We start from the raw sequence: 14,106 nt of genomic DNA, 5'->3' as shown, positions 1-14,106 counted from the left end.
ACASAGAATGTTGTTTTCTAGCTTTTATTGAAAAATATTGGTAGTGTTTTATTTGGGGGTCACTGATGGTTTTCAGTGGGMGATGAGGATCTATAAAATAAAATCCTAGTCAAATTTCATAATTATGTCCAATACAGAAAGTAAAAAACACTAAATGAAACCCCATTCCATTCCTACCAAACCCATCGTCATCCAATGACATCGGCAGTTTCTACAGCGATTGTCTGGGAATAAAAGACCACAACACAAACACTTTCCTTTAGGACCCAGAGACAAAGTACTAACATATGCTATTGATAAGACRAGCATGAATACAAATATATTCCATGATTAAACATTTTTTTAAAGTAAATGAAAATCAACAAAGCTCGTTGGAGATTCCCAGAGCCATTTAAAGAATGTACAAGTATATTTATACTTTCTTTACCCCAATGTGGCTCTTCAAACKCCATGCACAGCTTACAATGACCTGAAATGAACATGACATGACTTTCTTTCCACTCTCCAAAAATGTCCAGGTGTAGTGCTTGTTGGTTTAAGAACAGACTCCTTTAAAATGGTGTCAGTCTTCAATTTCCTTGAGCAAGCTTCTATAGAAGATAAGACCATCAGCAGAGTAGCCTGGCTGGTCAGATGAAGAGAGGGTAAATGGTATTGAAAAACAAAACAARGGGACAGAACAGACGCAATTCCATCCTGAACACTGGGTCAAGTACCATCTTTCTTTCCCAGTGAGATCCAGTCTGCATGAGCCCTCAAGAGCTTCTGGGAACACAAAGAAGCTGAGAAAGAGGTCYCAGAGGCAGWATGTACTGATTTGTGCGCATTAGATACAATGCAAAATAAAAAGTAAGTAATTTATAAAGGGTGGAGGCTGTGTGTCTGTGGTGCCTGTTGGAGGGTGTTTCTAGAATAGCAGCGCTCCCATGCTGCCCATTTCACTCTGCTCCTTGACGAAGATCTCAAAGTACTGGTAGATGATGGTCACGGCCAATAGAATTCCAGTACCCGAACCGATGGCGCCCAGAAAGTCCGCCATGACGGACAGCCCACCTATGCATAGGCCACCGAAAGCTGCAGCCGTGGGGATGTACCTTCACAAAGAACACAAGATTTTTGAAATGTGTAGAAAAACACAGCAATTAACACTTGGGCCAGAGTGCAACCAAAGGTGTGTATGTTTTTACCGGTTGAGCTCGTGCACCATGGAGGTCTCTCGGTGTCCCCTCATCACCATCTGCTGTTCCTTCAGRTGCTTAGCCACCTGTAGGACATGCAGAGTTAGCAACTACCACACATACTTCAGTGTACCTACAGTAAGTGCATCTGTAACAGATGAAGCAAATACYTCAAGTGACTCACATCTTTGGCCGAGGATCCTGAAACCTCGATCCATGTCTTGGAGAAGAAGGCACAGGAGCCCAGCATGAAGACTATGTAGATTGCAGCGTGGATGGGGTCATCCAAAACAGAACCAAAGGACTCCGGGGGAGAGAGGTAGTAGCAGAGACCTCCAACTGGGTAGGCACGAGCTGGTCCTCCAGTGGAAGTATCCTATACAAAACACACAATCAATTAAGTATAGATTCTCCATGTAAGCATAGCCCAATCAGGGCTGTTATGAGTAAAACAGGGTTCAAGACTGCGACCATTGAGTCACATTTTGCAACCATTTAGCTGTGTGAGTTACATGTTTTCTACATTGCAACCTCACTCAAAACATCTCTTTTGGATAAAAGAAAACATCAACATTATGCAACCCCAAATTCATGACAATCACTGGAATAGGTTGCACATCAAAATCTTAAATTATGCATTCCTGCTTGGTAGTGCTGAGCGATTAGTGCTTTTTGAAGTCTGTTCGGTTTGAGTATTAAAATCCGTTTTCAATTTTGATAGTTTTTTAAAACATTAAATGCACTATGCATTATGTGGGTTGAATACAATTCCCATAATAGTAGTTACTTCATCACTTACTAACCATKATTTATTCACATCACTTTAATAAAATATCTCAGTTGTGTATATTACATTTGTTTTAGTTGATGACTTTATTTCACCCCAAGTCATCTCTATAGAGCTACTGCCTATGCAGTCTGAAAAAATTCACTATCTAAGTCGTTCTTCAAAGTAAATCAATAAGGCATACTTTTATGACTGTTGAATACCAACTATCAATCACTTAGATCATGTATTTTTCAGGTCAAGATAGAGRAGTTGCTTAGCGCGCTGTCACTCTCGATTATGACTTCCTGTCTCTTTTACATAGCAGGCGTAAAAGAAACAGACCGGACAAATGCAGAATGGACTACTGTATGTTCATTGTAGATAATTACCAKGTTTTTTTGCACTAAAGTATGTAGAATATTGGKCTGTTGGAAACCACGTCATARAGTTCAGGCTTGATCTGATTTATCTCTACAGAAACTGGCCATTGAGCTCACAGAAAGAAAACCGCGCTCACTAATCATAACTCCTTTCTATGTGTATCAAAATGATGATACTTTCCTTMAATTTCATTGTGAAAGCCTAACACTGAAATATCATGTGTGATGCACATCTCACCCATATTGCGACTTATAAATGGACTGTTTTTGGATTGCGTAAACAGTAAATTGTGTGATGGTGGGGATGCAGGGTTGTGCTTGCTGTAGTTCCTCACCAGCACAGCTAGGAGAGCTCAAAAGCACCTTACTAGTTGAAGATTCTTGAGTCATAAAAGGGCATTGAAATTACTTAGGAACTGTGCACAATTTGGAGAGGTGTGGCCACTTAGAGATTTTTTGGTCTTACGTTCTACCCTACATTTTCCAGGAATATTCTTATGTTACTGAATGTATCAGGAGTATTTTCAGATTAAAGTGCACATAAAATCAATTTTCCAATCATCTCCAAACTGTTCCCTTTCAATTGCTACCATGGTTATGCATTACCCATTTTTTATGGGCGTGCGACCAAATCTTGGGCTGGTGCCACCAACTGAAAAACAGAGGCTTGAGTGCGACCAGGGGAAATGTTAGTCTGGAGCCCTCTTAAAACATTCCGAAGGCTAGCTCTCTTACACAGGATTGCTGAAAGAAATGTCTAATCTGTCAACACTACCAGTGTGCTGTCATAGTAGTCCAAAACATGTGATCATAACCACCACTATGGCATCAAACAGACTTCATTGTTTACAGTCACACACTACTAGACAACACACAGAAGTATTCAGTACCGTTTTAACCCCATGAAGGTTAAAAGTGATGAGAAAAAAATAACTAAGTGGATGTACATTTTTAAATAGTACTGGTGTAATGAACATGGGTGAGGCAAGTCTCCACCTCTGTGTAATGAACACAGAAGCGACACTCAAAGGTCATTGTGGACAGGTACTTACAGACCAGGTGCCTAGCAGGTTAACCAGAAAGTTGCCACTGAATCGCGTGGAGAGCATCTGAGAGATGACGTACAGGTTGGACACAAGGGCAGACTGGAGGATGATGGGAATGTTGGAGGTGTAGAAGAGCTTGATGGGATAGGTGTTGTACTGGCCACGGTAACGGGCAGACTTGATGGGCAGGTCCACCCTGAAGCCCTGGAAGGAGGAGGCGAGAAGTGTTCAAGACCTTTCAAAAACAACCACGGAAATCCAATGGGATTCAACGTTTGTCTTCAATTATTCTATGCATGCAGCTTTTTGTTCTGAACATCTATGTTCACATTGTCAGATCCAATGGTCATAAAGGTCACTTAAGCAATGAATTGAAAGCCATTTGTAAAACCAATCAAATGACAGCCAAGACGATATAGGCTATAAAGCAGGTTGTCTGTCCACTGACCTGGAAGTATATGACTACAGCAAAGACGAAGACTGTGGCGATGAGGTTCAAGAGGTTAGGCAGGTTCTGGCGGTAGAAGGCCTCTCTCAGGGCGCGRACCTTGTCTGTGCGGGTTGCCAACAGGTGGAACAGGGCAATGACAGCACCTTCAAACTCCGTTCCTGAGACACAAGAGACAAGGTTACCTAACTAACCACAGCACAGCAGGGGGAACAACCCTGACTGAAGAACAAGAGCACATTGTAAATACACATACACTAGTTACACAAAAGTATGTGGACACCCCTTGAAATTAGTGGTTTCGGCTATTTCAGCCACACCCATTGCTGACAGGTGTATAAAATCGAGCACACAGCCATGCAATCTCCAAAGACAAACATTGGCAGTAGATTGACCTGTACTTAAGCGCTTATTGACTTTCAACATGGCACCGTCATAGGATGCCACCTTTTCAACAAGTCAGTTCGTCAAATTTCTGCCCTGCTAGAGCTGCCCAGGTCAACTGTAAGTGCTGTCATTGTAAAGTAAACATTTCTAAGAGCAACAACGGCACCACCGCGAAGTGGTAGGCCACACAAGCTCAAAGAACAGGACCGCCGAATGCTGAAGTGCATAAAAATTGTCTGTCCTCGGTTGCAACACTCACTACTAAGTTCCAAACTGCCTTTGGAAGCCACGTCAGCACAAGAACTGTTCATCGGGAGCTTAATGAAATTAGTTTCCATAGCTGAGCAGCCACACACAAGCCTAAGATCACCATGCACAATGCCAAGCATCAGCTGGAGTGGTGTAAAGCTCACCGCCATTGGAGTCTGGAGCAGTGGAAATGCGTTCTCTGGTGAATCATGCTTCACCATCTGGCAGTCCGACGGATGAATCTGGGTTTGGCGGATGCCAGGAGAGCGCTACTTGCCCCAATGCATAGTGCCAACTAAAGTTTGGTGGAGGAAGAAAAAATGGTCTGGGGCTGTTTTTCATGGGTTGGGCTTGGCCCCTTATTTCCCTTCACTGGAACTCAATACTACAGCATTCAATGACATTCTAGATGATTTTGTGCTTCCAACTTTGTGGCAACAGTTTGGGGAAGGRCCTTTCCTGTTTCAGCATGACAATGACCCCGTTCACAAAGTGTCGTCCATACAGAAATGGTTTGTTGAGATCGGTGAGGAAGAACTTGACTGGCCTGCACAGAGCCCTGACCTCAACCCCATAGGGCCTTCCCTTTGGGATGAATTGGAACACCAACTGCGAGCCAGGCCTAATCGCCCAACCTCACTACTGCTCTTGTGGCTGAGTGGAGGCTGTTATAGCAGCAAKGGGGGGGACCAACTCTATATTAATGCCCATGACTTTGGAATGAGACGTTCAACGAGCACGTGTCCTCCTACTTTTGGTCATATGTAGCCTTAGTGCTACCTACCTCTCCCAGTGTTGACAGTAGTGGGACTGAAGGCCTTCCAGACGATGGTCTCACAGATGTTGGTGGCAATGAACAGGGAGATACCAGAGCCTAGACCATAGCCCTTCTGCAGCAGCTCATCCAGCAGCAGCACAATCAGACCTGCCACAAACAGCTGGGGAAGAAGGAGAGAGCTTAAAATAGGGAAGGGAAAGGGTATACCGAGTCAGCACAACTGAATGCATTCAACTGAAATGGGAGAGGTACGGCGCCCGGGAAGCAGTTGTGGGTTAACTGCCTTGCAGAACGGCAGATTATTCCACCTTTCCGGCACAGGGATTCGAACCAGCGACCTTTCAGTTACTGTCCCAACGCTCTTAACCACTAGGCTACCTGACCAGGCGGATGAAAGCAGAGCAGACTGTTGAGCATGGCTGATTGACAGATTAAAGAAATGGCTGCCAAAGGGTTTTAATAGTGAAAGTTAGGTACAGAGACCTAAAGGGTACAATTAATTAACTGTTTATATGAACTGGGGGGGATCTAACTAACCTGAATGATGATGAGCAGGCAGATCCCAGCACCCATCTCTGAGGGGTCTCCGTACATGCCAGTCATCACATAAACAATGGCCTGCCCAATGGTGATGATCATGCCAAACACTGCAGAGAAAAAGGAAGACMGTTGCATTCAATATCCTTGGACTGTTGTGAGTGGAAAAACACTTTGCAATGGGATACTGAATACACCCCAGCCTTATGACAGGCTAGAGACCCTTATTCTAATACCCGTCGTATACAAGCCCACAAATCAGAACAATTACCAGGTGGCTATATAACCATAATTCAACGTATTATGATTAATCCCATTCCTTAGTAAAAACTGCTTCTGTGCAAGATGATTAGAGGGTGGACCTACATTTCTGTGCTCCATTGAAGAGTGCTCTGTCCTTGGGGGTGTCTCCAACCTCAATGATCTTGGCTCCAGCCAGCAGCTGCATGATGAGACCAGAGGTAACAATGGGCGAGATACCCAGCTCCATCAGAGTACCTGTAGAATGGTGGAGGATCACAGTACAGTCCAGTCAACCATTATTATGAACCAACACTGTTGTAATGGAAAAGGGGATTCTAACAAAGGCAAAGCTCTGAATACAGTGATATCAGCTAAAGAATGTCAGCTTTTGCAAAGACTGCTTGTCAAAAAGAGATAAGACCTGATAACATCACAGGGAAGAATTATTTCTCCATGTAAGAGGTGGGAACCAAACAGTGAAGGTGTAATAGATGCTTCTAACATGATCAGTAGCCAAGATTGAGAGCCGTTAATAAATGGAGGGAGACAGGTGTCAATATTTGTTTATTTAACTAGGCAAGTCAGTTCAMWACAAATTCTTATTTACAATGACGGCCTACACGGGTCAAACCCGGACAACGTCGGGCCAATTGTGTGCCGCCCTATGGGACTCCCAAGAACGGCCGGTTGTGATACAGCCTGGATTCGAACCAGGGTGTCTGTAGTGATGCCTCAAGCACTGAGATCCAGTGCCTTAGACCGCTGGGTCAATGAAGTGAGCCCATTGTTTAGCTTAGCAACAACCAGGAAGGGTAAAGCTTTAGAACGCTGTGTTTTGTTTGAAGTTAAATGCTATATTTCCTGGTTAAGATCATATTCATGCCATCTTAACTGGCAGTACAATAGATTCTTTAGTAAGTACAGCACTTCTAATATCCAACTTGGACTTGAAGAATGTATTTTCTGTACTATAAATCTTTAGTAGTGCTGAGCGATTTACCGRCATTTCCTTTTTTTGGWTATTAAACAACTAATTAACCGACAGCTGTTCAATTACTTGAATTCCATTTAGTTGAGGGTTTTGGTGAGCCCAACGCACCATTTCTCTACAGAGAAAAACTAATCATGAGAAATCACGTCAAGAAAGATGTGGCGCACTGGGCTGAAGGAAGTTGTAGTTTCCATAAAGCAAATATTCAACCTAGTTCAGCGCAAGAACGCATACACTTTTAACTATGTTCAGTTAGTTTCACACAGACCTCATGAGGAATGTACACAACAACAGAGGGATGGAGATATACTTACAGGAACTGTCTTTTACTTTGAAGAACTAGTAAAAGGATTCTCAGACAGCTCTGCAGCATGCTTGAMCAGGCTAGCCTAGCAAAATAAGATGACTAAAGACAGTACAGTATTTGGGGAGCACAGAGCTGTTTGGCTGCTACTGCCTGAGCAGAGATGAGATGATGACTTTAAGGAATTAAAAAATAAAGTCAAATAAAAACAAAGTAATATACACATCTGAAATATTTTATAGTAATTTCCTATTGATGTCTATCCAATGTGGACCTGACAGAGACAATCAAATATTTTAAATGTTTTGGCAATTGAATGTTAATTATTTTCTGATTAGAAATTTAACATGAAGAAAAAACATTTGAATGTCATTTCATAATGCATTGTGATTTTTTTTTTTAAATACCCAAATTCGTTATTATTTTTTGTTTAAATCAAACCGAAATGACAAAGCACTAATCACTCAGCACTATTAGCTAGCTGCSTATTACTAGCTGGTTGGATGGGCAGCTAGTCAGGTTGGTACTGCATTGTTAGGTAGCATTAAAGATCGACAAACAAGGCAGAACATTTCATACTCCTTGCTGTCCCCAGTCCACCTGGCCGTGCTGCTGCTCCAGTTTCAACTGTTTTCTGCCTGCGGCTATGGAACCCTGACCTGTTCACCGGACGTGCTACCTGTCCCAGACCTGCTGTTTTCAACTCTCTAGAGACTGCAGGAGCGGTAGAGATACTCTTAATGATCGGCTACGAAAAGCCAACTGACATTTACTCCTGAGGTGCTGACTTGCTGCACCCTTGACAACTACTGTGATTATTATTATTTGACCATGCTGGTCATTTATGAACATCTTGGCCATGTTCTGTTATAATCTCCACCCGGCACAGCCAGAAGAGGACTGGCCACCCCTCATAGCCTGGTTCCTCTCTAGGTTTTGGCCTTTCTAGGGAGTTTTTAGCCACCGTGCTTCTACACCTGCATTGCTTGCTGTTTGGGGTTTTAGGCTGGGTTTCTGTACAGCCCTTTGAGATATCAGCTGATGTAAGAAGGGCTAAATAAATACATTTGATTTGATATGCAGGCCAGATAAAGCTAGCTTGCAAACTTCGCTAGATTGGGTTATGAAACTAATGCCTAATTCGAAAATAGTTACCCAAATAGATAGCTTACCATCTTTGGGTTGCTTGAAAGTTGTCATGTTCAAAACGCACACACACACTTTCTGCAGTGAAGAGTGACAACGCTTCTGCCTAGCTTCAAGCTATATAGCTAGCTAGGTATACATAACATGCAGTCATGACACTTGACAAACATTCGTTTCAGTATTCTCTTCTATTAGCTAGCTACTAGTAGTAACTGTAGCTACTTAGCAGCCAATATCATGACTGGCTGGCTATCCAACCAGCTAATCTGCACGATATATTTCCAGTCCAAGCCTCCAGAAATACACTGCAGTGGAGAAGAAGCAAAGCAAAAACTATGATAWTGTTCCCACTCACTACAGACCCAGCAAATGTGTCTGTTTTTACAATGGCACGGGACACCAGCGTGCATGCAGTTATTGAATTAGCATTTTACCACCTTGGCATTGTAGCTTGAAATAATTAGACTGCTGGCTTTACACATCATATATCAGGCATCAACTCGGTTATAGATAGAACACTTGGTTATTTAAAATATATATATTTAAGCCATTTAACGCAGCACTAAAATTAATGCATTTCAATGAGAACCCTTTTTTAAAAACCCTTTGTGGGCGGGGCCGAATCTGTTACTAGGGACGCACAGTTCAAACGTTTAAACTTGTCTTCCTCCATATGGACTGATGATTACAGACACAGGCAAGCATTCAAACTAAGTAGAACCAGATTGTTTGTTTCTCACCTCTGTTGGAGGCCAGGATTACTCTCATCCAGTAGAAGGGATCTGCAGAGTCCGAGGACATGATGCCAAAGAGGGGAATCTAGGAGGACAGGAGACAAAGAGAAAGAATGAACCCAATACACTGTACCCACAAGAGTTATAACTACACTCATTGAGTCATCATTACCTGTGGCCTTAACCATATTATCAGCTAGTGATAATAAGACCAAAGACAGGCAGGGCTTCTCTGCAAGAACCATACAATATATAGAATTACACAGAGACAGATGCTCAGCAGATACTAACCTGGCAGCACACCAGGAAGATGAAGAGAGTGATGGCAGTCCATAGTACTTTTTCTCTGAACTGAATCTGTAGAGGTAAAAGAGGGAGATTTTAGAAACATCACTAGAGCTAAGATTGTGAGGAGAGGAGAGATTGCGGTATACTATACCTTTCTCTCTGGTTTCTGAATCTCGGGTAAGACCGCACAAAAKGGCTTTATGACTTCCAAAAATTTGACTGTAAAAAAAAAACACGAGGTTGGTTAGTTTCTTTGGGGGGGAAAACGACATACAACATACACAGCAAAATAAGTTGTCCTAACCAMTGCAAGATAGTTACACTTTATCAGGATGAAACGTCATCACTCCCATGCATGCAAAAATTAGGCTCCACTCACATTTACAGACATAGTCAATAAGCTACTAACTAGCTAGTTAGCTAACTAGCTATATTGTATGTGGGAACAAACTAGTGGGCCTATAGCTAGGCTGATGAGAGCAGATTAACAGAGGCAATAGAAATACATTATATCTGCTAGAGGTCGACCGATTAAAATCGGCATAGCCGATTAATTTGGMKCGATTTCAAATTTTCATAACAATCGGTAATCGGCATTTTTGGACACCGATTATATTGCACTCCACGAGGAGACTGCGTGGCAGGCTGACCACCTGTTACYCAAGTGCAGCAAGGAGCCATGGTAGGTTGCTAGCTAGCATTAAACGTATCTTATAAAAAACYATCAATCTTAACATAATCACTAGTTAACTACACATGGTTGATGATATTACTAGTTTAACTAGCTTGTCCTGCGWTGCAAATAATCAATGCGGTGCCTGTTAATTTATCATTGAATCATAGCCTACTTCGCCAAACAGGTGACGATTTAACAAGCSCATTTGCGAAAAAAAAGCACGGTCGTTGCACCAATGTACCTAACCATAAACATKAATGSCTTTCTTAAAATCAATACACYAGTATGTTTTTTTAAACCTGCATATTTAGTTAAGAAATTAATGTTAGCAGGCAATATTAACTAGGGAAATTGTGTCACTTATCTTGCGTTCTGTGCAAGCAGAGTCAGGGTATATGCAGCAGTTTGGGCCGCCTGGCTCGTTGTGAACTGTGTGAAGACCATTRATTTCTAACTAAGACCGTAATTAATTTGCCAGAATTGTACATAATTATGACATAACATTGAAGGTTGTGCAATGTAACAACAATATTTAGAKTMATGGATGCCACCTGTTCGATAAAATACGGAACGGTTCCGTATTTCACTGAAAGAATAAATGTTTTCGAAATGATAGTTTCCGGATAGTTTCCGGATTTGACCATATTAATGACCTAAGGCTCYTATTTGTGTGTTTATTATATTATAATTAAGTCTATAATTTGATAGAGCAGTGGTAGGCAGCAGCAGGCTTGTAAACATTAATTKAAACAGCACTTTCCTGCGTTTGCCAGCAGSTCTTCGCAATGCTTGAAGCACAGCGCTGTTTATGACTTCAAGCCCATCAACTTCRGAGATTAGGCTGGCAATACTATAGTGCCTATAAGAACATCCAATAGTCAAAGGTATATAAAATACAAATGGTATAGAGAGAAATAGTCCTATAATTCCTATAATAACTACAACCTAGAACTTCTTAACTGGGAATATTGAAGACTGGAAGCTGGAAGCTGGAACCACCAGCTTTCATATGTTCTCATGTTCTGAGCAAGGAACTTAAACATAGCTTTTTTACAGGCACATATTGCACTTTTACTTTCTCTCCAACACTTTGTTTTTGCATTATTTAAACCCAGTGGTGGGCGCTCAGGGCCAGAAGGCCTTCTCTGCTGGCCTTAAACATCATCAGAATATCAAAAAAATATATATATATATTTTCCCACAAATATGTATTAAATTATTCCCCAGAGTAAGAGTTATACTCTTCATTTCATAGCTTTCCTCTTGGTTGCACTGCTTCCAGCCCCAGGTTGAGATTTGGAGGGCTGGTCTTTATGTTAGATCTTTATCCCATCATATTCAGCCATCATGTGTTGCCAGGGTCTAAAATCTGCCCTCAGGCTTCAGAATCAACAGTGCGAGCGCTTGTAGCTTATAGTGAATGGAAATGAAAATTTAGTGTCAACCAATCAGCTTTATAGTTGGCTATTGTACGCCTGCTGGCTGGCTCCAGTGTTACACAGGAGCCAGCTAGCAGGCGTAGTGGTGCACGTCTTCTTGATTGGATTACCAAATGGAGGCAGGTCCTATGGGCAGGTCTATCAATCTAGGAAACTGAATTTGTAAACGAATTAATTCGCGTACTACTAAGCTGTTTTTTCAACCCACAATGGCGGAAGGAGGAGAAGATATCAATTTGGTCGAGGATATAATTATAACGCCATTCTCAAGACGAACTTTTCAAGAAAAGTTAGACATTTAAGGAGAGTCGCCCGACGCCGACGCTACAAAGCCTTCACAGGCGGGAAAGGGGTTCCAACTACGAGCTCTATCAATGGCTCACAGCTCCGAGAAGCACTGCAAACTGTACTGCTGGGAATGCCTATTATTGCAAGTGTCGATTGGTGTTTGGCGTCACACTGGCTTTGCAAACTTGAGTTGTCTAACCAAGGCAGCAACAAGACACCAAAGTACGGCTGGGCACTTACAAGCAATGGTGCCTTTTTGAAAAACTTTTGGGGACACCGGAGTGGATCTACAGCTCAACGAACAAGCGCGCAGGGCAACGGAGCTGCACAATGAAAAGGTGAAGGGAAATATTGAAAAGACTCATTGATTGTGTCATGTTTTTGGGTAAACACTGTTTACCCAAAAATGTCAATTTGTCAATTTCAAGGTGACGCAACGCCTGGTTATACTGCGTTTCTGTCTAAATGTATAGTGTCTAGAGCCATGGCATCATAATGATGGTAATAAGAGGTGGATTAATTCGGGTGGGACTGTGTAGTACCTCACTGAAGGCCCAGGCCCCAGGCCCACGGCACGCCACTGTTTAAACCAAATTGAACATGTTTCATTATTTATTTGAGACTAAATTGATTTTATTTATTTATTATATTAAGATAAAAAAGTGTTCATTCAGTATTGTTGTAATTGTCATTATTACACACATATTTTTTTAGATTGTCCAATAATCGGTATTGGTGTTGAAAAATCATAATCAGTCGACCTCTAATATCTACTGRAGCTGGACAGCTAACCTTAGTTCTTCAAAGAAGTTGACATTCATTGGGAATGCCAGTGGTTTATTKAAAAAAATGTAAGCAAGCTAGAAGCAAACTAGTCATAATTAAGCAATAAGGCCCAAGGGGGTGTGGTTTAGGGCCAATATACCACGGCTAAGGGCTGTTCTAACGCACGACGCAACGAAGAGTGCTAGGACAGACACAGCCCTTTGACGTGGTATATTGGCCATATATCACAAACGCCRGAGGTGCATTATTGRTATTTTAAACTGGTTACCAACGTAATTAGAGCAGTAAAAATAAATGTTATCATACGGTCTGATATACCACGGCTTCAACCAATCAGCATTCAGYGCTCGAACCACCTAGTTTGTCTGATGTCACTGTCATTGCAAAGACTTGAATCAGGCAGTATCTCTGCGCACAGGTARTGACACTGTTACAACAGACTATGCTAGCTAGTAACATTTCCTAGAATGACAAAGACTGTAGAGGGTAACTAGTTAGCGAATATGTTGAAGGTGCACACAGCAATCTAAAATGTCCCAACTAAGTGCCAAGGGTCAACAATTTGTGGGCACTTCATGAGAAGCGTTAGCTAAAGTCAGCAGCGACTAGGTTAGCTGCCTCCTGCCGTTAGCATCCCATTCCGTTAACGTTATAATATTCTTCATTTTACGTTAGCATTGTCATTGGCTAGCTAGTAGCAAGCTACAATACATGTCCGTWCACAGCCAATCTAACTAGCTAAACGTTAAAAATATACATTTAACATGCAATTCACAGATACATCGACAGACGTTAGAAAAAAATAACTCACTGCCCATGGTGTKCTTTATCCGATTCCTGTTGTGTTAAACTGGTGCCACTTGAAGGATCAGCACAGTTTGCGTGGCACCATTGAACCGTTTTGCGCAGAAAAGAATGCGCTGTAAAGACACGTCATCAATGAAGCTCCTACTACAGGTCAGATCTTGGTGATTCTTATGCCGCGTTCAAGAATGTCTGAATTTGAAACTTGTGGTGCTTTCAATTCAACTGGGAAAAGGGAAAAAACGAGGTCAAATCATGATGTCACTGATTTTCAGGTCGGAATGACGGAGCTTTAGAAATATGTCCGATATTCRGACTTCTAATTCCGAGTTGGATGACCGTTCAAAACGATTTTTCCCAGTCGTAGCACGTTTTTTTTTCAAGTTCCCAGTTGTCTTGAACGGACGGAAGTCGGAGATTTCAGAGTTCCCAGTAGTTTTGAACACGGCATAATTCTCATAACCTGCTAAATTAATTATCCTAACCTGCTGCCTAAATTCTCCTAACRTGCTGCCAAATGTCAAATCTGACAAAAATGTATCCCATCTAGTCAAAACAGATAAATCTCAAATATGCGTTTGATTATGATAAAATAAATATTACACATGCAGTAAATGCAAAACTTCAGAATAACT

The 14,106-nt window shown here is 41.8% G+C and overlaps 1 protein-coding gene across 1 annotated transcript; it reads right to left on the bottom strand.

The window, feature by feature from the left end:
• Nucleotides 1-10: 10 nt before the first annotated feature.
• On the bottom strand, nucleotides 11-13,796 carry LOC111969912 (protein transport protein Sec61 subunit alpha). The gene is made up of 12 exons (XM_023996292.2): nucleotides 13,479-13,796; nucleotides 9,630-9,697; nucleotides 9,482-9,547; nucleotides 9,197-9,275; nucleotides 6,139-6,270; nucleotides 5,773-5,882; nucleotides 5,242-5,395; nucleotides 3,822-3,982; nucleotides 3,380-3,577; nucleotides 1,363-1,554; nucleotides 1,188-1,264; nucleotides 11-1,094 (listed from the first exon to the last, which is right to left on the bottom strand). Exons 1-12 carry the CDS (start codon nucleotides 13,483-13,485, stop codon nucleotides 908-910), a joined length of 1,431 nt encoding a protein of 476 aa, XP_023852060.1. The 5' UTR covers nucleotides 13,486-13,796; the 3' UTR covers nucleotides 11-907.
• Nucleotides 13,797-14,106: the final 310 nt, after the last annotated feature.

This window comes from Salvelinus sp. IW2-2015, linkage group LG11, assembly GCF_002910315.2.
Source record: "Salvelinus sp. IW2-2015 linkage group LG11, ASM291031v2, whole genome shotgun sequence".
Taxonomy (NCBI): Eukaryota; Metazoa; Chordata; class Actinopteri; order Salmoniformes; family Salmonidae; genus Salvelinus; species Salvelinus sp. IW2-2015.
The sequence above is the reverse complement of the archived record's forward strand: the minus strand, read 5'-3'. Positions and strand labels throughout refer to the sequence as shown.